This window comes from Dipodomys ordii, unplaced genomic scaffold (assembly GCF_000151885.1).
Source record: "Dipodomys ordii isolate 6190 unplaced genomic scaffold, Dord_2.0 Scaffold106, whole genome shotgun sequence".
Lineage (NCBI taxonomy): Eukaryota > Metazoa > Chordata > Mammalia > Rodentia > Heteromyidae > Dipodomys > Dipodomys ordii.
Window position 1 is genome coordinate 6,970,598 of NW_012267322.1, and position 26,134 is coordinate 6,996,731.

Below are 26,134 nucleotides of genomic sequence, written 5' to 3' on the forward strand. Positions count from 1 at the left end.
TCTTTCAAATCCTTCATTGTCTTTCTTGATTCATTATGTTTATTTGCATTATCTTTGAATTCATTGGTCATTGAAAAAAACATTCTCTTAAATTTTTGTCCAGCATTTCATCTACTATAAAATCTTTAGAATCTACTACCACAGCGTTATTAACTTATGGAGGAGTCATTTCACTTGTTTTTCTGCCCTTATAGTTCTACTATTTCTTTTTTTTTATTGTGAAAATACTGTTCAGAGGGGTTACAATTACATGGGCAAGGAAATGAGTGCATTTCTTATCAAGCATTCTTGCCTCCTCCTTTGTTTCCCCTTCCCATCCCTTCCCATCTTCCCCCTTCCCCCTCATCCCCTCCCCCGCCAAAGTTGTAAAGTTCGTTTTTCGTTTTTCGACATAACGATTTGTACATTATTTCTATGTTGGGAGGCATTTGTGTCAATGGAAATCTCTGCCACTGTATGTGAAATGATTTAGGATGGAGTCTACTCTTGATGATATGTTCTGAGATTTGGTTTGATGGACAATGGTGAATTTCATTTCAAATGGACTTTCCCTGTGGTGTCCTTGGCTGCAATTCATGTGTTATGGTGCATAGGATGCTACATGGCAGCCCAAATAACTTACTTCTCTGCAAGGATCTGTTGCTGTAGACATATAGCCCAAGAGACATACATTCATTTGTTTCCACAAAAATCATTTATTTAATAAATTGAGGCCACTGAAACAAATAATACCCCTTCTCCAGCCCCAGCAAAAGCCTCTGTCCATCCTTACCACACAACTCTCCAGTCTTCACAATAAAATGCCTCCTTGGCCTACAAACACCTTCTGTAGAATATGCATGTGTTGGCTCTTTGGCTTTCCCCAGATCGATTGTTCACAGTTCGGTGTGCTCTGGTTGTAGTTGCTTATTGGTCAGGAGTTCAGTCCAGAAAGCTACTTCCTTGTCTTTCAGCCAATAGGCTGCCTGGATGGTGGTACCAATCTCTAGATATGCTTCCTTTTGGTCATACTCTGGCCAATGGGGCAGTCCCTCCCCATTGGGATTTCTGAAACAGAATCAAGTGAACACAGTTGCTGTGCAGTCTCACATTCCTCTGAGATTTGTGAGAATTCTCTAGCTTATCACTGATCCATGAGACTTGTGAACACTCAGATATGGAGTGCAATCATTGGCCCATCACTGTTCACAGAGGTAGGAGTTTATTACTCAAACATTAGAAGTCACCTCTCCCAAATAATTATCTCCGCAGCACCCCACCTTACACACTACCCTTATTCCATCTTTTCCATGAACCTCACCCAGTCCGAGCAAAATTGGCCCAGAATTTCATCACCATCTTGCTGAGGTTGATTTCCTCTTCTGAGGCACCCTCTGTAGGGAAGATGAAAATAACCCTGTGGCATACAAAATGTGGTTCATAGGCTGCCACATCAGCATCACTAGGAGGTTGTTAGGCAGTTTTTGGCCCTGACTGCACACGTACCAAGTCAAAATATGAATGGTGAGTTGGGAAGGGCTGATCTAGGATTCAGTAATGGGCACATAGGCCCTTCAACTTCCCTTTGTCTTTCATGCACACCTATCCACCCATCTCCCATCAAGGCAGAAGTGCCACAACCTAAGGTTCCTTCTGCTTTGCCGGATTGCTGACTCCTTTTTCTTAAGCATACCTACATTTTCTTTTCTCTTAAACACACTCACATATTCATAGAGTCAAAAAAGCATTAGAACTGCAAAGGTCTACCAGGCAGGATGAAACAGGCCTGTCATCCCAGCTTTGCAGGAACCATAAGTAGGAAGATCACAATCCAAGTCCAGCCCAGACACAAAGGCCAAAACTTATCTAAGAAAAAATAACTAAAGCAAACAGTGCTAGGGAGTGTGGGTAAAGTGGCAGACTGCTTTGCCCTGAGTTCAAGTCTCAGTATGGATAAAAGGAAAAGAAAGAAAGGAAAGGAAAAGAAAAGAAAGGAAAAAGAAAAGCCTGCTTAGGTCCTAAGAAGTCACCAAACTGATGCCCAGAGACACTGGCATGTCATGAGCATCCCATGTATCTTGAGTCAATTTTTGCAACTGCTGAGATAAAGTATTAAAACGTTCATGAAAATTTTTCTTAAATGTTACATTTATTAATTATACCACTGGTCAAAATATAGGAACTTCAGTTATGATATTCAGGTTTAAAGGCAGATACATATGCTATCTGAGCCAATGTTAGTGCCATTTCTGGCTTTATCATCACTAACAGTCTGATATTTTATTTTGAGTGAGAGATCAAGCAGTGGCATTCCTGTCTTTGAGCAGGGTGCTACAGTTGAGCCAACTCTTACTGGTGTTAGAAGTCAGGATCCTGAAAGTGACTACAGCGGGGAATACATGAACAAACACCCTCTTTGGGGAGAGCTATAGTAGAAGACGAGGTTGGTAACACCCAATGTCGTTCACCTCAATTACACCAAGGGAAGAAATTAAGACTGAAAGAAGAGAAGATTGTTCAAGACTAAAGAAAGTCTGGAACGCAGGCCTTTTATTTCCAAGTGTATCTCCAGCAAACAGCCATTACCTCTTAGAATTGGTGCACCAAACACAGAGTAGACCTCATCCCCATGGTCTCCTATCACTGTCATGGGTTTCATGTCTGGTGAGAAGCTTGGACGATATTGAAACTCGTACATGTAGGTGGGAGCTCCAGCATCTGAGAAAACATGGGTTTGTGCAGTTTATGTTTACCAGACATGCACCTGACATTAAGGTTTGCAGCCCTGTAGGAAACCCATGGTTATCTGCACGGGACAGGTGACAGCTCCATGATTTCCTTATACTGTATAACTAGTGGGTGCAGAAGTGGGATTTAATCCATATATTTATGGAATAAAAGGACAAGTGTGCAAAATGTATCCAATGTATCCAATACTGGATGGTGCTAATTCTTTTCAAGAAGCTTTACAAGCTAACAGTTGTCTTCTGTTCAGCCTAGTTTTGACCATTTATGGTGTTTTTCTCACAAATTAAGAAAGGAGTGAAATAAATCCAAGCTGCTTTCCTGAAAATGAGTATATTTTACTACAAATGCATGCAGAGATGGAACACTGTATCTCAGGAATTCTGTATTGTGGAAAATTGTTTTTTGGGAACAAGGGAAGAAGCTAAATGCAGTGGTTCACACCTGTTATCTTAGCACTCAAGAGCCTAAGATACGAAGATTATGAGTTCAAGGACAGTCTGAGATATACAGCAAGGTTACAGCTAGTGTGAGATGCATAGAAAGACTGCCAAAAAAAAGAAGGAAAAAAAAGACAAAGGATAGGAAAGCAGTTAGCTTCAGTTAGCTATAATTATATTAAACAAAGACATTAATTTTAAAAACCTGGAAAAAGAAACAAAGACATTACAAGTTGAGAGATGATGAAGAGGTCAGTTCATAAGAAGGATATAACAATTGTGAATATATGTGCATCTAAGAATCAGATAACCTAAATGTGTAAAACAAAAATTAAAGGATCTGAAGGGAAAGATAGATTACAATGTAATAATAGAAAAGGCTTCAATACCCCACTCTCAACGATAGACAAATCATCCCAGTTAGAAAATTCAGAAGCAAACACTGAATTAAAATAATTTCACCAGGTGAATGTATCTTGACACAGTAAAGGTAACATATAAGAAGGTGACAGATGACATTACATTCAGAGGTAAAAAATGATTTAGTCTTTTCTATGAAATTAGGATAAGTCAAGGATTAGGATTCTTATGGCAAGGATGAGGAGATAAAACCTTTTTGAAAAATATTGATGGTATGAATAGAAAACAGGACAGTGTTTTAAATAAGTAAAAAAACAATTACCATGTGATCCAACAGTCCCACTCTTGAACATTTATCTGAGACCAGTCTGTGGAACTAATGCCCGCACCCCCAATGTGTATTGCATTGCACCACTACTTACAAAAGCCACACTCTGAAATCATCCTGTGTCTACCAATGGAAGAATACATAAAGAAAACATGTTATGAACACACAATAAATGCCATTTGTCTTTTATTTAAAGGAAAAATTCTGTCATTTATGTCAACATGCATGGAAATTAAAAACATTATGCTAAATAAGATAAGCCAGGTATAGATAGAAAATACCATGCTACTATGCAGAAAAGACCATGCTACTCCCTAGGTAATGAATCCAAACTAATAAAACTCATCAAAGCATACAGTAAATTAGTAGTTTCAGAGGTTGATGGGGAGAACAAAGGGAAGGTGATAGTAAAAGGAAGAAAACATTTTTCTTTTTATTTCTATTGAATAGTATAGTGAATACACTTCATAAAGTATTGTTCATTTGAAAATTGCTGAGAATTTCATATTATTTATGTTAAATATTTGAGGGGGATGTATATGTTGACTTGTTTGACATAATTATTCTGTATCATATTCATAGTCTGTAATGTCACTATATATCCCATACATATGTATGTATAAAACATGTCAATTTACAATTTTGAAAGTTTTGTGTGTTCTCTTTCTCTCTCAATTCTTTATTGTAATGTACTCACCCTTCTCCTTGTTCTAACCTACAGATGCTCATAAGCAACTTCGCAAAGTAAAATAGGGAAAGTTAGAATATGTTTGTGACTCTAACTGAGCATCACTATCCCACAATACTGTGAAATTTGGGAAATTATGTAACCACTTAATCACAATAAAAAATTTGAAAAAAAAGTGAGATAGTACATGGCATTTATACTGTCCTAAGCTTGATACTGTCCTAAACTATCCATGTTTATAGTATCCTAAACTTGATAACTCTTCCAGCACATTGAGACAATTGTCTGGACCAGAGCACCATTCACTGACTCTCAGACTAAGGTGCATCAGAGCTGGTAGATAGGGGAAGGTCCCTTGACTGTCTAAATGACAAGCAGAAGGAGTCACCTCCTCCAAGGTAAGCTCATGAATCCTTCTCTCTTCAAACTCCACATAGAGCCTTGGGTAGATGTTGGAAGAACCTGTGATAAACACCAGCCTGCCCTTCAGCTTGTCTATACTATTCCACACCATGGAAGACATGATTGAGCCACAGACATTGACATACTCCCTGTCCCCACACCTACTACCACCCCTCCTTTGGGCCTTCTTGGCCCAAGACAAATCTCCTGGTCCTATTCTGACTTTCTATGACTCTATTATGTAACCACCTAGCTGGTGGCTAGCTCTAGCTTTAAGAATCTTCTATGAGCTCTATCACGTTTGTCTTCTAGTCCAATGTACACCATTAACCTCATATAAGAAGCCCTTGGTTGATGTTGTTAGTATGCCAATCATATCAGACAGATCTGCCTGATTTCCACTTTCAACTTTAATAGCTCTTTGCATAAAGGCTTTGTCTTCTCACCACAAACCATACCTCCCATGTACACAACATGGACCAAAGAACTAACAGTCCCTCACAACAGCCTTCAACCAATGACATGTAGACACAAGTGGATAAATACACATCTCATTTTCTGTCCAAACAGAAGAACACTGAGAAGTCTTGTTTCCCAGAGCTCCTCAGCTTCATCATCCACAGTAGAAACATACTTGGAAGTGCATCATTGATTGGCCTATATCACTTCCCTGTGTCACCTCCTTCTCACTTCAGTGCTGTTTTATTGGATCACCTCCTAAACTGACTATTTGTATTTCTTTTTTTTTTTTTTTTGGGTCCGGTCATGGGGCCTGAACTCTGGGCCTGGGCACTGTCCCTCAGCTCTTCAGCTCAAGGCGAGCACTCTACCACTTGAGCCACAGCGCCACTTCCGGCTTTTTTCTTTTTGCTTATGTGGTGCTGAGGAATCGAACCCAGGGCCTCAGGCATGCAAGGCAAGCACTCTACCACTGAGCCACCTCCCCAGCCCCGACTATTTGTATTTCAATCCTTTATTCAGTCTTCTACTAGCAGACACCAAAATAGGACAACATTCTACCAGGAAGTATGAAAGCAGAGTTTGAGGCCTGGCCCTCCACAACTCCACATATTCCTCTGCTAGGAGGTGGGCAGATCAGAAACTGTGTTTCTGAGCCATTATCCCTTTCTTATATGTCTCTAGGACTCACCTCTGTGGCCACGGGACACAATCACAGATGGAACACCAAATACCATATCTGCAAGCAAGTCCAGGAACCGATCTCTAGTTTGGGTTGGGTCATCTGTCCCTTCTAAATACTTCTCAATGATCACTGGAATTAGTTTCTCAGATAAGCTCTGCAATGGATGAAGAAAGAAACCACCCCCACCTGGTGAACAATGTGGCTTCTCCAGGCAGTTGAGACAGTTTTTCATTGATCACGAATATCTTGAACCCTATGCAAATCCCTTCTGGAGTGGAGAAGCGGGAAATACAGAAAATGTAGACAGAACCCTGGTCCCAGCCCTATGTCCACCACTGAAGCCTCTAGACCTACACTGTTTCTCAACCAACTCCCATGATTACACAGATGCTTACCATCATGTGCTTAGACTTCTGCAGGAGTGAGGTGGCCAAATTCTGGTTGAATTGTACTTCAGAAAGTGGAAAGCCTTTCGACTGTTTAAACAATAGTTAGGCATTTGTAAATCCTCAGGAATTAGAGAAAAGCAAGCAGGAATTTTTTTCCCCTTATTTCAGCATTTTGTTATTTCCCTTCCCCTCCCCAAATTAGAAAAATGTATATACAAGATGCAGGGCACTGACATCAAATACAGTGAAAACAGGGGTTATACCGTGGGGGAAGAATATACAAGAGAAATTTTAAAAAATCACACAGTACATTTTAAATACGTTAAAAAAATAACAAGAAAGGAAAAAACACTTAAACACTTGTGTCTTGATCTAGTGGTTCATTTCACTTAACATCACAAACTAGAGGTAAACATATGTACTGATCAGACAGTGAGGAAAAATTCAGGAATATTCAAGTCTAAATACAGTGTAGAAACTGATGGCTCAAGTATTGAGGAAATAGGCCATACTGCCAGACTCAGTTGAACAGTGAAGCTAAACTCAGTCACAAAGCTGTATTTCTTTGCTACCCATTGAAATCCTTCTGAAATGAGAGTTGCCAAACTCCCAGTACATAGGGACCCTGTTCAAACCTCTGGTTCAGAGACCTGACCCAAATACAACACAGTTCAACCTATTTAAGGGTGATCCAGTTCTCTACCAAGCCTATCGAGAAAGTTCCATGCTTTCAGGTGAAATCACTGTTTTCCTCCAGCTAAAACCCTGTAGTGGGTGGAATGGCCTCTGAGCCTGCTCTTTGGAGCTGTAACCTTGGAAATGTCTTGCAATTATTGACTCTTTCTCAGCCAAAAAATTTTTCCTCAAGGACCTGAAAGCAAATTTAAAAAAAAGAATTTGTAACTTCTTTGAAATGTAAACATTTGGGGGCAATTAACTCTTGATCTCACTTCCAGACGTAAAGGAAGACTAAAGTCCTAATTTTAGTGAAGACCTTACTTTACCACGAAATGGTATTTCCTGTTGAGAAGAAGGTCTGCAGCATGGCATGGCCTCTCTCCTCCTAACACATGCCTCCTGGAACTCACACCTGCTTGGATATAACTCCAGACTTTGTGTTGGAGATTTGAGTTCAGGTCATCTCAGATTTTTTTTCCTTTCTACTATTGTACTGACCTGTCCTGCTGCTTTAACTAGTGTCTGGCTTTTTCACTGAAGATGAAAAGTCTTTACCTTTTACAAACCCATTAATTCATATAGAAGTGCCTTCTCTGAAGCTTTACCATGAGGAAGCTACCAGTGCCCAGGGCTGTTGCGCCCCTAGCCTGACTTTTCCGAACTCCCAGTTCCTTCCCCTTCCTAGATGTTCTAACATTTTCCCACCTCAGTTTTTCGCATCTCTCCTGGCTTTACCAGCCTGGACATTTCAGGATTCTGTAGCAGAAATAGAAAAGAAATATGCAGAGAAGCGTTCCCAGAGCTACCCCACTCATGGGAGGCTGTCCATCCAGGAGGCTGCTTCCTCAAAAATGTCCATTTTTGACATCTTCCATGATGCAGAGGGCATTGAAAGGAAAGGACTCATGGGAGCTCAGGTCTGAGGATAGTGTGTTGGGGGTGCATCTGCCAAAGAGCTCTGTACAGTCTCACCGTGGGCAAAATCCACCCAAACTCTTGCTTGTTGATTCCAACAATGTAAGGGACGGTGTTAAAATTCTTTTCAGCCAGAATCTCTTCAGGTGCCTTTGGAATCAGAACTCCATCAACCACAACAGGAACAAAGAAGTGGCCCTGGGGAAGAGAATAACATGATACATGTGGTTCCAGGTAATATCTGTATCTCTCTCCCCACCCCCACACCAACTCCCTCTCTCTGTCTCTGCTGGTCTAAGCATGAGGCCAGCACATAGGTCTCTGGCTTGTTAGACCTTCAGGCATATGGGTGAATGTCTTCAGAATATATAGTGGTCCTGCTTCTCTTTCTCTCTTTCCCCCACAATGAGGTGAGCAGTTTTGCTCCTACACAAACTCCTCAATGATGTGCCATTACTGGAACAAGATAGGAAGGTCACATGATCATGGAAAGAAAACACCCAAACTGTTAATGAAAATAACCTTCTTCTCTTTATTTTTAAGTTGATTTAAGCTGATTGTCTTGGGGATTTATTAACAGGAATAGAAAGTTGACTTACAGAGAACGTTAGGCAATTTGTCTTATAAGCAGCATCAGGCTTTTAAGAAAGGAGTGACATGTTCTATGTTATATTTATCAGTATAAATCTTTTAGTGCTATAAAGCACAGAATGGAGAACATAAAATGAGGGAGAGGACAATAAATCAGGAAACAGTGAGGACTGTGAGGCGCCAACATCACAGGAGTAACCATGAGAACCACTATGATTGCCACTGTCCATAGAGTAGGTGCTGAAGGGATCCTTCCTGCTTCTCTTTATCTCATACCTCACTTACCTCCTCAGTAAGTCTTGTCAGCTATTCCTTAAATATATCCAGATTTTATGGGCTCCAGTGGCTCACACTTGTCATCGTAGCTACTCAGGAGGCTGAGATCTGAGAATCACGGTTCAAAGCCAGCCAGAGGAGGAAAGTCTATGAGACTCATCTTCAATTAACCACTAGAAAACTGGAAGTGGTGCTATGGCTCAAAGTGGTAGAACACTAGCCTTGACAAAATTGCTCAGGGACAGCACCCAGGCCCTGAGTTCAAGCCCTACACTCAAGAACAACAACCAAAATTTCCAAATTTCAAACACTTTTCACCCATTACTCTGATGCTGGTGTAACTTTCCAGGATCCTTTGCCTATTTTTCTTCTGCCCATTGACTTCCCAGCTTGTCTCTCTGCCCCTTCCCTGATCCTATCTTACAATCTATCTCCACATTGAAGACATTTGTTAACTCATCATGTCACCTCTCAGTTCAAAGTGCTCTTTATACTTTCCATTCTATGTTGAATTACAATCCAAGACTTTTCTATTATCCTCCCTTTCTGGAATTTTCTCAAATGCTGGAAGGAGGATTCCAAACTGAGTTCTTTTGTGCTTGCTCACTTGTGTGCTCCTCTCTCTCTCCCCTCTCTTTATCTCCCCCCTCTCTTCTCTTTTTCTCACCCCCCCTCTCTCCTGGGAGATCTCTCCTCCTAATTGAAGGATTCTGAACTCCTTAGCTGGTGATTTCTGCCTCCTGACAGTGGACAGTTCTGTAGCAGCCTTTGCCCACAGAAATGTAAGTGAGAAATATAAGTGAGAAGAGGGTAGCTGAACACAGTGGATGCTGAAATACTGACTGGAAACACTCCACAAGAACTGAAGAAATCTCAGAGGGATGTCGTAGGATCTTTATCAGATTTTCTGAGCTTCACTAATTCCTTCACATACTTGGTGCATATGTATGTATGTATGTATGTATGTATGTATGGATGGATGGATGGATGGATGGATGGATGGATGAAGTTGCTCAAAATATGTACTATTGTTGTATAACTTATGAGTGATGGGCAGATTGGAATGTTTGACTGAAAAGTTATAGAAATATTGATACTAGGTTGATACTAGTTTGAAACGATTTCCATGAATTGGATAAATGAATGGGTAGATGGATGTTAAATGCATAAATGGGTAACAGACGTAGCTATTCTTAAATTTTAACTGAAGCAGAATTTCAGAAAATCTAGAAAATTAAGTGACTATACTATTATAACTTAGTTTCTAAATAAGTCAATATAAATGATAATACTCTTAATATAAACTTTGTGCATGATATCTTCATTCTATAAATTCAGAATGGTAGTTATTCTGAGGAAATGGAATGTTTAGTTTCTTGAGTTATATCTGAAAACAAGAATGGCAAAATATGAATTTTTTGTCAATCATGGGGCCTGAACTCTGGGCCTGGGCACTATCCCTCAGCTCTTCAGCTCAAGGCTAGCTCTCTACTACTTGAGCCACAGCATCACTTCTGGCTTTTTCTGCTTATGTGGTGCTGAGGAATTGAACCCAGGGTCTCATGCATGTGAGGCAAGCGCTCTACCATTAAGCCACCTTCCCAGCCCCAAAATATGAAGTTTCAAGATATCTGCTATTCAATTTTTCATCAATTGATTCTAGACATTTCAATACTTGAGATATCTCACAATAAAAAAACTAGGGGGACATTTTGGGCCCTGGTGGCTTATGCCTGTAATCCTAGATACTCATGAGGCCAAGATCTGAGGATCTTGTAGTCCAGGCAAGAAATTCTGTGAGGCTCTGTTCTCAATAAACTACCAAAAAGCCAGAAGTAGAGCTGTGGCTCAAGTGGTAGAGTGTTAACCTTGAGCTAAAAAGCTCAGAGACAGTGCCCATACCCTGAGTTTAAGTCCCAGGGACAGAACAACAACAACAACAAAAAAAAAAAAAACAGAAAAAAATCCCAGTTGGAAGCAGAAGACAGAAACTGCAACTGAGTGATAAGAAATTATCCCAAGGAATTTGGTGTTAGAAGACCACTAAGAGGAAAAGCCTAATATCAACTACACAGGGTGTTAGGGCATGCCTACCAATTTCATTGTAGTCTCCAAGAGCTCCTGTTCTGTCTTCTGGCGCAGGCAGTGAACCATAGGAGCAGAGGTGGTGAGAGTGCATCCAGCAGTAACAGCAACTTGCTGCCAAGATCACAGGCAACAGCAGAAGTCAACAGCAGTGTCTGTTACCTCCAATGGAGACAGAGGGATTCTCTTCCAAACTCAGTTTTTGAAGGTAGTAGAGGATAGCTGACAACACTCTGTGGGATCTGGGTCCCATAGAAGGCTGCCTCTGTCACTAGTTGGAATCGTGACATGAGGTGGTTACCTAATATCTGTGTTTCTGTTACTTTATAATGGCACAAAACTGTCCAAGTGTTGTGTCACATGAGAGGCCACGTGGAATAGCAGGAAAGAGCAAGGAATGTTGAATGTTAGTGTCAGGTTTAACCTCCTCCACTTACCAATGATTTGGCCTCTGTTCCTTCTCTACACCCCTAAAGATGAGGGTGATAATAGCACCTACCCTAGTAGGAGAGTTAACACGGATTGTGCTCTCTCGCAGACTGAAATGTGCAGAATTGCAGGAAGCCTGAGTAACGTAGCTTATATGAAGACACTTCAAAATATACAGAATGAGGGTTAAATGTAAGTCCTATTGGAGTCTTCCTACTCACCCACTCTCACTTCAAGGACTCCTTAAGCATCCTAGCTGGATCCCACAAGAAGAAAGATCCTTGAGAGTTTCAGAATTGCCAAGAACGGGGTACCAAAGCTGTCTAGGGTAAGACATACCTCAGCTAATGACCTGACATTCTTCGCAAACAGACCAGGAGACAGGGCCACACCACTCTCAGAAATGGCCCTATGGAAGAGGTTCTTGGCCAGTGGAGATAACACCTGGCAGTAGGGAGGAGAGGAGGAGAGTTTATGTTTATAGGAAGGGTCAGTGACTCTGTTGTTCTTCATAACTCTGCCCTGAGCATTTACATGGAATCTGATACTCTGTGGACGTGACAGCTCCTGGGCCCAAGTTCTCCAAGAAAACTTGCTCCATTAGAAATATGGAACAACATCCCAGAACCAAACACAGATAGGAAGTTTGGGCCCATCACAACAACCAAAACTGTTGGAAAAGATAGCTTGGCAATTCCTAGCCACAAATTTAGTTTCAGCATTTCCATTACCATGAAAACTGTCATTTACAAAATAGCTAGAGACATAGCTTAGCAGTAGTGTTTGAGAGTAAGCCACAAACATTCATCACAAAAAAATAAAAGAGGAAAATAATCAGAGTTTTATAAAGATAATCAAATTTCTTACACTATATATAACATTAAACATCAGAATAACTCAAGTTTCTAATATTAGAAGACTGGAAAATAAGCAATATTTCATTCTTACCATGGAATATTATGCAATTGTGAAAGACATTGTGTAAGAATAATGTTTACTGAAATATTTTTATTATACTTCACATTAAGAAAGCTTCTTTGTTTAAAAACAACATACATAGATGACTGAGTGACAAAGAAAATGAATGTATGGATATATAGGTAGGTAGATGATAGACAGATATGAAATTGTAATGCTACAGAAATACATGTCAAAGTGTCTAAATACTACATTGTATAGTGGGATTGTGTATATTTTCTTTCATCAAGTTTGCCTGTATATTTTCTTTTTGCTCAGCTTGAAGACTATAAACATTGACCCCTGAGAAATCAACTGTGAAATCAGTGCTTGTTTGAGAACTTCAGTAATAGGGCTAATCTTCTGCTCCGCTCTGAGGTGGCTGGATGGTACCTGTACCCTCAATAGATTTCCTCAGTGTCACCTCCCTGCCACCATCTCCACAAAAGACTCCTTCCACCTCTTATGTCTGTACCACACGTTATCTGTTACCACCTTCCCCATCACAGTTTTATTCCTTTTCTCATTAGCTTCCCCCAGCCCAGCTTACACTCCGTCCCAGAGACTGAGTGACCATTGGGTCACTGATCTCAGTGCTCAGGTCCCCTCAATATGTAGATCTAGATTAGAACCAAACATTGACAATCCAGCTCAGGCCCTCACCTTCTCCTTTTTGTAATTTATACCTAATCAAGATACAAAAAGATGAGACTTCATGTTAAAATGGTTATGAAAGGCAGGGCGGTGGGGGGGGACAGGAATCAACCAAGTGAGGAGAGGAGGAATGTTACTGTCCCTGACTGAGCTGGTGATATTTATGGCCAGAGGACACAAAGCTGAGCTCTGAGTTTGGGCCTTGGGCTCTCCATCATCTTCAGTCAACCCTGGATCAAGGTCTTGAAATCAAAGGTCTATACCATTGTGTACACAGGGACAGAGTGAACCCTAGATCACTAACCGACAAAAGCCACTTTCCTTTTCCCTTAAGGCACCCTACACAGTACCCTCAGGTACCTCCTCTGTATCGCTCAAGGCAAATGTCTGGTTAGACTGGTTGATTTCCAACAGGTCTCATCCACAGGCCTCAGGGTGGCACTTTGTGTCAGGAACACTTACAAGCACAGACACACTTTCACCTCCCGCTGACTCTCCAAAGATGGTCACAGAGCCTGGGTTCCCTCCAAAGTTGGCGATGTTGTCCTGGACCCAACGCAGTGCAGCCACCTGGTCCAAGTGACCCCAGTTCCCACGGCTGTGCTCATCCCCTGTGCTTAAGGAAAATGAGGTGAGGTGGGACACAGCTGTCAGAGCAGGGCTCTCAGGATGAAAGGTAGGGCAGGACCTGTCACAATATAATTCTGGATTCTCAGACCACAGCTGTGCTGCAGGCTGTCAGTGAGCCTTCCAGAGTAAGGCTGGGCTCTGCATCCCATAGGCCTCTCCAGTGCCTCTCATTCTAGCATCCTTGACCTGTGTAGGGCTCTGCTCTCATTCTTCCAGCATCTGCATGCTGAGATCACTATGCATCAACAGTTGTCTATGAAAAGCTAAAGCCAGGTGCTGATGGCTCACACCTGTAATCCTAGGTACTCAGGAGGCCTGAGCTATGAGATCATGATTTGAAGCCAGTCTAGGCAGTCCCATGAAACAAATATCTCCAATTAACCACCAAACAAGCAGGAAATGGCGCTGTGGCTCAAGTGGCAGAGCACTAGTTTAGGGGATATAATCTCAGGAATAGCACCCAGGCCCTAAATTCAAGCCCTAGGACTGGCACAGAAAGGAAGAAAGAAAGAAAGAAATAGAAAGAGAGAGAGGGAGGGAGGGAGGGAGGAAGGAAGGAAGAAAAGCAAGAGAAAGAAAGAAGGAAAGAAAAAAGAAAGAGAGAGAAAGAAAGAAGGAAAGAAGAAAGGAAGAAAAAAAGAGAAAAAGAGCAAGAAGGAAGGAAGGAAGGAAGGGAGGGAGGGAGGGTGGGACTGAAAGAGGGAGGGAGGGAGGAAGGGAGGGAGGGAGGGACTGAGAGAGGGAAGGAGGGAAGGAAAAGCTAGAGCGTATCTGGCAGCAAAAGAGCAAAATATCTGGCTTCACTCAGATCACACTGCAGATCACAAACACAGATACATATATCAGCTGGTGGAGCAATACAAACAGATAAAGAAAGATCAGGAGAGGGACCCAGATTTCATGACAGGGAAGGCCATTGAGTAGAGGCATTATGTAGATGCATGAATAATATGAGCACATGGATCTTGTAAAAAACCCTAAGAACAGAGCTCAGGTGAGGAGAAGCAGTAGGTGCAAAGGGCCAGGGCTGTAGACAGCTGTGTGAATGCAGGAAGAGCAGGGCTGTGGGCCCTGTGGCGTTCTGTGTCACACGTGTAACATGAGATCCAGTGCAGAGGCCATCACAGCTCAGTGAGGGCTCACGGAGCTACAGTGTGGGGCATTAGAATAGAAGAGCTATGGCTGAGTGGTTATTGCCTTAATCCGGGACACACAGGGCTTTGATTGGTAATGGAAAGAGAAGATGGGAAGTAGCTGAATTTGGAATATATTTTCAGAGTGGAACCACAGGATTTGCTCTCTGGCTTGTCATTGGGCTCTGAGAACAAGAGACCAGTCGGCCTACAAAGCCTCTTTCCTGAGAAATCAGCAGGATGGAGCTGTTAGCAGAAGCACAGAGGGTTCTGGACTCAGTTCTTCCTGTGCAGTGAAAGGCATTCTGCAGACATCCAGGGCAGACAACAGAAAGTAGTTAAAGTCGACACTCTTAAAAGAGCGGTGGAAGCTGCAACTGGAAGCTGTGAGTGTGCTTGCTGGTAGCACTCAGGGTGTTAGTGGAGAAGAAGGAGGAGACACAGAGGCCTAAAGATGGGGAAGAGGAGGAGGGGCAGGAAAGAGATGCAAAGGAGCAGCAGGGAAGTGACCAGAGACAGAAGGAGGAGGCACTTCAATGAAGCTGGAGGGCCTGTGTGCTTTCAGCTGTGAGGTCATGAGATTGGTCAGAGCATCAGTCAAGGTCATAGTCACCTTAGAAGAACAGCCTGATGGCATTGTCATCTGAAAATCTGTCTGCATGAGCCCTCACATAGCTTCCTGCATGGAACAACCCCTCCCTCCCTCCCTCCCTTCTTTCCTCTCTTTCCTATGAGAAGGTGCACAACTTTCAATTGATGTGCTGCATGGTACATGACATTATAGCAGAATGCCGCATGCTGGACTACACAGATGTTTTGTTTAAAGAAAAGGAGATAAATATTTCAGAGGAGGAAACATGAGGGCTGGGCTTTTCAGGATGAACAGGAGCTTCACGGGTGAAGTAGACATTCTAGGGAGAGGGGACAGTACATGCAAAAGCTCAGAAGCAAGTGGACAAGACTAGCTGCAGGAGGAGGAGGTTGGGAGAGTCCAATAATGAAGGAACTAGATGCATTATGAAGGAGTTTACTAAGATCTCCATGAGAGAGAGCATCACTAGAGCTGGGCCCTAACATCTCATTTGAGAGATGCTAAGGTTTAGATTTATACTATGCTAAGGTTCATGATTTATACACTGGAACCTTGGTCTCTAGTGTATTAAGCAGTGATAGAATCTGCAAATGGTGAGGTAATTGGCAGTGTTAGGGTTTAAGGTACCCTGGCTACTTCCCAATAGGAAGGAAGTATAAACTGCAGTTGACCTCTCTAACCTCATGGCTTCCTGTCTCACCATGAGATGTGTCCTGTGTGCTGCAATTTCCATTTGTCATCCTCCAGCACATTGTATAGCAGCCACCAGGGCCTTGCCAGGTGCAAATCTCAGATAAATAAATCTGTTTTTCTTATAATTGCCTGCTATCAGTTCCTTTATTATATCAGCAAAAAACTGACCAATATAGAGATTCTTGTATAGACAATAGCCCAATACCTTACCTGAAGAATCCCCAGATACCCAGGCGATACTGAATGGTCACCACCACCACATTCTCATGGGCAGAGAGGGCCAGTCCATCATAGGTCGATGCCCCGCCCACCACCAGTCCACCTCCATGGATCCACACCATCACCTGGGCCAGGAGGAGACAGCACAGAAAGAAGAGAAAGCTGAATTGGGAGGGACCTCAGAACTTGTCAGATTGAGTTGCTTTGCCCAAAACCTTACTAAGGGAGACTATCATTCATAAAGTTCACCAGTATGTCTAATCGGGTTGAGAAAGGAGATCTCTGCTCCCAACTCTCCCAGCTGGACCCTAGATGTCATTCCACTCCACATTCCCCTCCTTTCCCCAGACCAATGGACCATACCCTCTTAGAGCTTTACAGATGGAGGACATCATCACTGGAGGAACAAAAGGCAAAAAAGGTCATGTTTTCCCCATCGCTCCCATCATTCTCTTTCCTGGAACTCATAGCTGAACCTCATCTCTGTTAACTCTTTGTTGGAGAAATAAGCTTTCTCATTGATAAGTGATCATTTAAGAGGCACACATGGCCCCTGGTGGTTCCTCCCCCTGCTTCCTCCCCACTCCTCCAAGCACAAGTGACATCCACCATTTCCAGGAAGTCTTTGGTCAGGTGACTAATATTATCTGACAGCTTATGTGCCAGGGACTGAGGAGACTTGAGAGTGGGTACGACAATGCCTAATTCATGGCTCTTGAATTTAAAAGGATCACATTTCAAGGAAGAACTAAGAAAGGACAAAATAATAATGCTTAATAAATTGTTAATAAAACATAAAAGAATCTATACCACAAACTCTGAGCAAGGATTATTCAAAGCAATAGAAATAATAAATCTAAAAGATGAGTATTGCTGTTTGCCTCTGTGACTGATGGGAAAACTAAGGCAACTCTACAGATCCCACAAATAATATGTGATAAAGGCAGGATAGAGGGTGGGAGGGAGGGAGAGAAAAAGGAGGAAGGGATGGAGGGAGGGAAGCAGAGAGGGAAATACTTGTTCCCATTCCTTTTGTCTTACAAACCACATGTAGGACCAACTTCTAGTCCCAAATTCAAAACTTCCTCCTCTTCTGGCCTCTGTACCAGAATGTTCTAGGAGACTGGCTTGGAACTGACACTCTCATCTTCCCACCCCCCAGGGACCACTGTCTTTTCCAGCAACCCTCCCCCGACCCTCTGGCCTATAGCTGGTAGCCTGACTCACTTCTGGTCCATCATTGATAGAGAAATGCTGAGCCAATTAGCACCAAAGGTAATTAAGAGAGAAAGGAACTACAATAATATCCCAGATTGTTGACAAATGACAAGGTAAATGCTTATGAGATTGTCCCAGACTCCTTTCAATACTGTCATTATGTAGCAGTGGAAATTGTCACAGGTGGGGCAGGTGGAAAGGCAGAGCATGCCTTATATTCCTAGTCCCTGTCAAAAAGCACAGGTTTGAGGATCAGAACACCTAAGGTCTTCCTTATCCTGCCATCTCATTTGTGTGCCCTCTCTTACCCCATTTGACCATCAATTTATCTTCAGAGAAAAGTATTGGATTGCTGGTTTTCTCTCATATTCCTTCCAGCTCTAACTAAGATGCAAATTCTGTCTTAGCTGCTCTAGGGATAGCTTTAATCTTCTGAAAGTCAACATTCTAGTCCTATTACTGAGAGAGAACTCAAAATGTTTAGGGTGTACAACAGCATCACATCCCCTCCCCCAGATGACGTCACTGGGGAAAACTACAGAAAGGAAAACTTGTACTTCCTGTGGTAAAAGGAAGTTCTGGCCTCTAAATCATTCCTGGCCATGGTGCCTCCACCCTCAGCTGCCTCCATCCCCTTCCTGCCTGCTCTAGAAGATCCCGGGTGCTGGAAGTAGCAAGTATTGACCAGCAGTCACCATGCTTACCGGCAGCCTACTGGTCTTTGTCAATTCAGCAGGAGTATAAATATTTAGGTACAGGCAATCTTCAGAAAAGATGAGAGGAATTTTCTCCTTTCTGTTGGTTAGGTGGTCATTAACTATCTGCCCAGCCACTGGGTCCTGGGCACACCTAAGAGGAAAGAGCAATAAAACACTTGAGGTGCTACAAGGTGGAAGCTGGAAGTGACACCTGGGGCTGCACATATGCTAGGAAGCTGAGGCTGTCCGTGCAACTGCTATCAGGGGACTTGAGACACTGAAATGGGTAGAAGAGTTCCTGGCAATCCTGGTAGGCATGCTTGGAGACTCTCAGGCGTCTCCTAGATCATGCAGAGCAAGGAGGACTTGGCAGCTCTCTCCTTTCCAGGGCCTTGGGATGCCTGGGACAATGTGAGGAGTCACTCCAATGCTGGCCCACCTGGGAGCTGGCATTCCCTGCAGTCCTGGGATTCGATCCTGTCCTCACTGCGCTTTGCACTGTGGGCTGAAGAGTGGCCATGCGGCTTTGCCAGATAAATATGTTGCCCCATGTGTACAGGAAATGTCATCTCCAGGACAAGTCACTATTCATACCCCCTCAGGTGAACTGGGGAGTGGGGCAGAGGTCTCCAAGGTCCAACATAGATGAGAAATGTTCATGTTTCCTGCACTCTCTCAGTTTACCAGGCAATAATTTATGTAAATACTCATTTAAAGTTCTGATCAGTCCTTTTGTATACATGAGGAAACTCCTTTTGTATACATTAGGCACCAGGAAGTTAGAGACCCTGTCTAATGTCCAGACCCAGGCTCTGTATTGCTCTAACTCCACGCAGGCCTCACTGCCCACCAAAGAGACAAGAGGAAAGTCTCTCTGGAGCCAGAAAGACACAGCTGTCCAGTGGAGCCAGCCATGTAATGCCCAGATTCTACCCTGAGGAATTTTTCCTAGATCACCAAGGTCACAGGGTATAGTAGTCATAAAAGGAGTAAAGAGGGAAACATTTAAATTTACTAAAATTTATATAAATTCAAAAGAAACATAAAACATATGCTTATTGTGATTATGATTATTACATGATACTTTTATTTATCTGATGGTCAACAAAATACTTCAATAAGTTCATGCTTTGGCAAGGGTCTGCTATATAGAGGTTTTTCCTGCTTCCACAGAGGTGTGTATGTACAGAGGCAAAACATTTCTGGAAGGATATACAGCAGTGTCATTCTATGGGTCTTAGTCAAAATATTCATAAACAACATGTTCATCAGAGTGTTATTTAGAACATAAAAATTTCATGACCCAAGTAAGAGCTTGGGTAAATAAATGTCAGTTCAAAACCAGCTATTAAAAATTGGCCATGGTATTTAATGATATAAAATGATGTTAGTGTTACAAGTGAACCAGGCAGTCATTTACTATCTATATTTATGGTCCATTTTCAAAGAAAGAAATACAAAGAGATAAAAGACTGGAAAACAAGTTATCAAATGTAAAAAAAAAAATTTATCTAAGTAGGTAAACTGTAGATGATTTTCATTTTCTTACTTTTACTGTTCTGTATTTTCTACATTTTTACATGCAAAAATGTATGTGTACTTCTTAAAGTCAGAAAGTTTAAATAGAAACAGATAATTTTTTTGTTGTTTTCGTTTATTGTTCCTATTGTATGCTGATGCTGGGGCTTGTACTCAGGGCCTAGGCTGTTGTCTCTGAGATTCTTTGCTTAAAACTAGTATTCTACCAAGTGTGTGTGTGTGTGTGTGTGTGTGTGTGTGTGTGTGTGTGTGTGTGTGTGTGTGTGTGTGGTTAATTGGAGATAAGAGTCTCACAGACTTTCCTGCCTGGCATTGAACTGCAATCCTCAGATCTCAGCCTCTTGAGTAGCTAAGATTATAGGCATGAGCCACTGGCACCCAGATGATTACATTTTCAAGGAAAGGAACGGAAAGAAGGCAACCACAGCAAAATCCTGAGGATTCTCAGAAGCACCTGACTAAGGAGGCAAATATTGACTGAGCTGACCTTGTAGGTACCTGAGGCGCTCTGAGTGTGGCTGCCAAACATTCTGGAAACATTGGGCTCTTAAACCCAGCTGACTAATCTGACTGGGGTACACCAGCAAACCATCAATTTGTGATCAAGTAGCTAGACACAACTCGAAGGGAGATCTTGTAAAGTCAATCCCCATATTCTTCTCTTCAACACATATTCTCACACGTCCCTCTCCCCAGCCATGGCAAGGTTCTAGACAAGGTAAAAGATAGAGCATCAGAGTGTCTCATTTCCCTGAGGACTGCTTTTTCAAAGTACTTACTATATCCTAACATATTATGTAATTCATTTATGGATTTGTATGCTTTTATTGCCTCTCTCCCTCTGGTTGAATATCAGCTCCACAAAGATAGGAAAGTTGGTTTGAAGCTTGCTAATGTATTCTCAGAACCTAGAATATGTCTGTCCTATAACAAATACAGAGATGTGACAGTTCTGAAATGTTTCAGGTTCTAGAATATGCTTAAGGACAAAGTATAGTGAATTGGAGAATTGCTACAAGGACCCTCCTTACTGCATCACTCAGACAAACATCCCCACTGAGACGCCCAGGGGAGCTGCACACACTTACATAGGAGGGTAGGAGGTGGTGTTCTTCACGAAGCTCCATGGCTCTGCAGGCTGCGGTGGAGCAAACCTCAAGGATCCAAGAGGGGGCTTGGCAAATGGGACTCCCAGGAAGACGGCCACAGGCTGCGCAAACCCCGGTAAGCTGACGTACTTCCCTAGGACTTTGCCATGCAAGGTGTTCACCACAGGTGGTGAGGATGGGTGCCCTGGAACATAGGGAGGAGATAAGGTCACATCAGAGGGGAAAAGTAGACCTGGTTTTCAAGTGGGTTTCCCACTTTCTAGGCACGAAACCTTGAATAAGTCACTTCAGTCATTTAGGCAAGAGTTATTACTTACATAAATCCAGGATGCATAAAAGTGTATTTCCTAAAAGAGAGAGCTGATGGAAAGGCTAAACTAGAATTAGAGGAAAAATACATCAAAAGTCACTGTAAAAAAAGGAGACATGCTGGGAACAAAAAGTCACTTGGTTTCCTTCTGAGAAGCTTCTACAACCTTTACCCATTTAGGTCTGATACTGAGCTGCGTGTGGGGTAGAACAGGAGGCAGCCCCTGTTCTCAGGAGGGCAGAACTGATAGGAAACAGAGCCAGAGACCTACTTGACCTCAGGCTGTATTGAAAGAGGTTATGTTCTGGGAAAGGGGCCAGGAAGGTGTTATAGGAGTTGGAGTTGAAGGTGACCTTCTGAGGAGCTGGGACTAGCAGCAGGGGAAGGGATGAACAAGGGAAGATGGATGGGCAGAGGATGTAGCAGAGATAAGAGATGCTCAGAAGTGCAAGTGGGAAGTGCAAGTGGTCTCTGTATCCCACCAGGTGGAGACCAAGGGGAATGGAGGTTAATCCTGGGTGAACAGGTACCATAGCAGGGAGGCCTCAAACTGCAGGCTAAGTGACTGGTTTACTCAGTGGAAAACTAAGCTCCAGGACATAATATAAAAGAGCAGGATCATCCAGAGGTGAGTAGACTGAGTAGACATCAATCTGCCACATTAGCTCCCTTCTTGAGGAACAGATTTCGTTGTTCATCTTCCTACAGCTTCCTTACCTGTCCTGGTTCTACCTGCCATAGGATCCAAGGGAACCAATCTGATTCTCCTTCCTGAGGCAGGTGGACTTGCATGGATACCCATGGCTACCTTTGACCCCCTTCTCTTATCTGGCTTCGTTAGCCTTGAGCTGTCACCTCATAAGACGGGGTTCCCGCCCTCTCACCTTCCCATTTTCTCCATTTGGATATAGACAACATGCCAACATCTCCCTCCAAGTGTGTGGCTTGAAAAGAAAACTTGAGATTTAGTATGACAGAAGAATTATCCATGACATTGAAAACCCTGTTTTGTAAACCAGTTTACATATCACATCAATAACTAATTTCAAGTGGCTCCCATATGTAATCCTTACTACTCAGGAGGCTGAGACCTGGAGGTTACAATTCAGTCAGCCTGGGCAAAATGTCTAAGAGACTCTATCTCAAATTAACAAGAAAAATGCCAAACTGGGGGTGTGGTACAAGTAGTAGGGTATCAACTGTGAGCAAGAAAACTGTGCATGAGGGGCTGGGAAGGTGGCTCAGTGGTAGAGTGCTTGCCTTGCCTGCCTAAGGCCCTGGGTTCAATTCCTTAGTACCACATAAGCAAAAAGAAAAAAGCCGGAAGTGGCGCTGTGGCTCAAGTGGTAGAGCGCTAGCCTTGAGCTGAAGAGCTGAGGGACAGCGCCCAGGCCCAGAGTTCAGGCCCCATGACTGGACCCCCCCCCCAAAAAAGAAAACTATGCATGAGCACTAGCACAGTTCAAGCCCCAATGCTGGAGAAAAATAAAATAGCCAATTTTATAATACAGACACATAAGAAGTTTTTATCCTGTTGTTGCTAATTACTAAAAATAACATCTTCACTAACAGCTCACAAAGTAGATACTGCTGCCATCCTTATTTTAAAAACAGAGTGACACTAGTACAGAAAAGTTAAATACCTTGTCTGAAAACATATCTCTTAGAAGTGCTAAGCTGGATTTTTGAGCCACATTGTGGCCCCTCAGATGTGCTTTTCATATTCTGGTAAGCTGTTTTGCATGATGATCTCTTAATTCCTCACGTACAAGGCCTGAGGTGAGCTCATTGCATTCCTGCGCCTCTCATATGCAGCTGGATTTATCCACCGTGGGTCTCAGCATAGCCTGTTCTGGGGCTGGCTGGCTGGGTTACTCCAAAAGTCAGCACAAAACTGAACCTGTCATGCCTTTGTCCTGCACACTTCACCTGCTTCCACCCAGGACAAATATTTTGAAATCCCTTCTCCAATCTGTATTTCAGAAGGACTCACCCCAAGCCGTGCAAGCCATGAGAGACACCGGGACAAGGACACAGAGCCACATCACTGAAGGGCAGAGGTTTGGGGGGCTGGTGAGGTCTTAGATCTGGGTTTACAACAAAGGGGATATGCTGTTCCTGCACCAGTGCTGAAGTCCTGCCCATGAATCCTGCCCACCCAATCCAATTGCACAATCGAAAGGGACAGAAAACCTCTCCCTTTTCCAAAGAGCAAGCAGGCTTTCTTATAGGATCTTCAAGCCACACCCACCCAGACTTTACCCTGTTTTATCTGAGCATGTTGGACTCTAAGCTTGGATTACAAGTGGCCACAAACTGGTCCAACAACTTCTTATATGAAGGGTTCTCCCTGAACGACTCTAACCCCAGTGTTTAGTGTGAGCTCCCAGAAGGCAGACATGGTTTGGGGGCAGGGTGAAGCTATACCTGGGGTCCTCATAACAACATGGAACATTTTAAAGCAATTGGTAGTTCTCAAGCTTATCTGAGAGATGAGGATGCCTTTCTTAGCTCCCCTGTCTGGTATTACCTAAAGTTTCCAGCTCACACATTAAGGAGCAATCTCAAATTTCACCTCGGTCTCCCTTTCTAATGCTTAAATTAGCTTTGCAAATATTCCTGCCAAGCAACTCCGCCTCCTGCCTCTTTAACCCTGGTCACGGAAGATGTTAACCTTTCAGAGCAAGGGTCTGGAGATATTATGCTCTTACAGTAAATTTACTCTCTCTCCAAAATTCTGGATTCTAATCAGGCACCCATTTATCAATTCATTTGTAAAATGTTTACCAAAATGCCTGGCTCTTACTAGGAGTTGGAATACAAGGATAAATTCAAGACAGGGTCGCTTTTCTCAAAGCTCTTGTGCAATAGACAAGACAGATGGGGGAGTGTTGCAAAGCTTGTCAAAGCACCAAGTTTGGGGGTCACAGTGTACCTGAGAAACTGGTTTTCAAACTGTATTGGGACATAATAAGAGGCTGAAATCCTCCTTCATAGGATCATTAAATATCTTACAATAAAGAATTATTTATATACACTGGCACAGCTAGATAAGTAAATACTCTACACGCACCCCAGAGCATCTCTACTGACTGGAAATACATACATCATCTACTGAGGAAGGGGAAAACACAAGAGATGAACCTGTGGTGGTGGCTTTGGGAGACAGTAAAAAGCTAAACAGACTTCACATCTAGCTCAACAATTCTAGTCCTGGGTATGTTACCCAAGAGAACTGAAGACATGGATCATCCAAATACACAAATAACAGTCTTATTCATAATAGCCCAAAGTAGAAATAGTTCAAATGTCCGTTGACTGTTGAATGGAAAAGTAAAAGGTTGTATATCTACACTATGGAATAATATTCAGCCATGAAAATAACATATCACAAAATTTGTAACAAAAACATGCTAAATAAAATAAGCCATGTATCAAGGCCACAGATTGTATGATTCCAATTATATGAAATTTCCAGAATAGGCAAATGCATAGGAACAAAAATTACATTTGTAGTTACCAGGAGTAGGAGATAGAAGAAATGAGAGAAGGATTGCCAAAAGGAATGTTTCAAAATGTTTTATAATTAGAACATGGTGATTTCTTTTTAGTGTCTTTTTAGTACTCTAGAGACCAGTGATCAATACACTTAAAATGATATATTTATATAAATTATAATTTGGTAAAATGAAGATCTTAAATAGTCCCCTATAATAATACAACTCATTTTTATTAACAATGTATCTTTATTTGCATAAAATTCTGGGTGGACTATATCTAATTAGCATTATAATGGCTATGTCTTGGTGGTAATTTTTATTTATTTTGTATTTTCTGTCTTTATATGTACATTCATTTACCAACTATTTCTGCTTACAGCGTGGTCAACCCTGTGCTCTGAGTTTTGTGAACATGACAATGTGCTCTGAATAATCCTATAGACCATCCCAGTGCTTCCTGAAGCTCAGTGTACTTGAAGAGCTAGCCCAGTACGGTGTATTCCACCACAGGAAACACTGAGGACTAGGAAAACCCTGTGTGGCCTTACAGCCCATACACATAACCTCTCTGTGATGATGGCAAGTGGTTTTGACATCACAACATTGTGAGGGTGCCAAGCACACACTTGATTGGCCTGTGGAGACCTAGTATAGCCTCTTTCTTCAGGGATGTCCTCCACCTCAACCGTATTAAAGTCCTCATCTAAGTATTTCTTCTTATCTCCCCTGGATCCTGCAGGTTGTCAAGATTGACCCTTATTGCTGGCTGGGTGGAGCTATTCAGAGAAAGAATGGTGGTTGGAAATAAGAACCTGGGAGAGGCCAAAGTGCATCCTGATCACTCAAACTTTCTATTTTCAGTACTCTCAGTGGAGACTGAAGGAAGATACTGCCCAGCCAGCAGTGTCCCACTCTTCCCTCCAGCATTTAATTGGACTCCTGAGATCAGTTATGGCAATGGAATAGAGCCAGCATCTGGTATGTACCTCCAGACAGGGGAGTGAGGAGAAGGCTGTGTCTTCTCTACATTGCTTATTCCCACATACAGCTGGAGACAAAGGTTCTGAGACCCTAAGGGGTGAGGCAGTTATAAGATAGTAGTGGTCTGAGTCTTTGATCTGTAGTTAGATAACAGCTGCTCTATAACAATGTTTTGAACTTCACATGAGCAAGAATACTCTTAAGTATGAGCCAATATATATTTTTGGGTGCCATCCCTGAAAAATACAGGCAAATAATTTTCAGTCAGTGACATATAACATTTGTTAGCTTGGTCTCTAGTCCCTTCCCTGGTGTGTGCAAACACCTGTTCACCTTTCACAGAATTCAGAGAAGGAATAGTATGATAGATGCTGTTGGTGGTTACCATCCTCCTGAGAAAGCGCTATTTCCTGGAGTAATTTTCAGTCAATGATTGATTGGAGTTGGTGTAT

At 42.5% G+C, this 26,134-nt stretch overlaps 1 protein-coding gene across 1 annotated transcript; it reads right to left on the reverse strand.

The window, feature by feature from the left end:
- Nucleotides 1-763: 763 nt before the first annotated feature.
- LOC105994451 (carboxylesterase 1E-like) lies at nucleotides 764-23,246 on the reverse strand. Its single transcript, XM_013027959.1, has 13 exons — nucleotides 23,195-23,246; nucleotides 20,871-21,075; nucleotides 18,250-18,394; nucleotides 16,319-16,452; nucleotides 13,523-13,676; nucleotides 11,789-11,893; nucleotides 11,030-11,134; nucleotides 8,126-8,266; nucleotides 6,482-6,562; nucleotides 6,093-6,240; nucleotides 2,566-2,697; nucleotides 1,301-1,373; nucleotides 764-1,047 (listed from the first exon to the last, which is right to left on the reverse strand). The coding sequence occupies exons 1-13, from the start codon at nucleotides 23,244-23,246 to the stop codon at nucleotides 876-878; spliced, it is 1,647 nt and encodes a 548-aa protein (XP_012883413.1). The 3' UTR covers nucleotides 764-875.
- Between the last annotated feature and the right edge of the window lie 2,888 nt (nucleotides 23,247-26,134).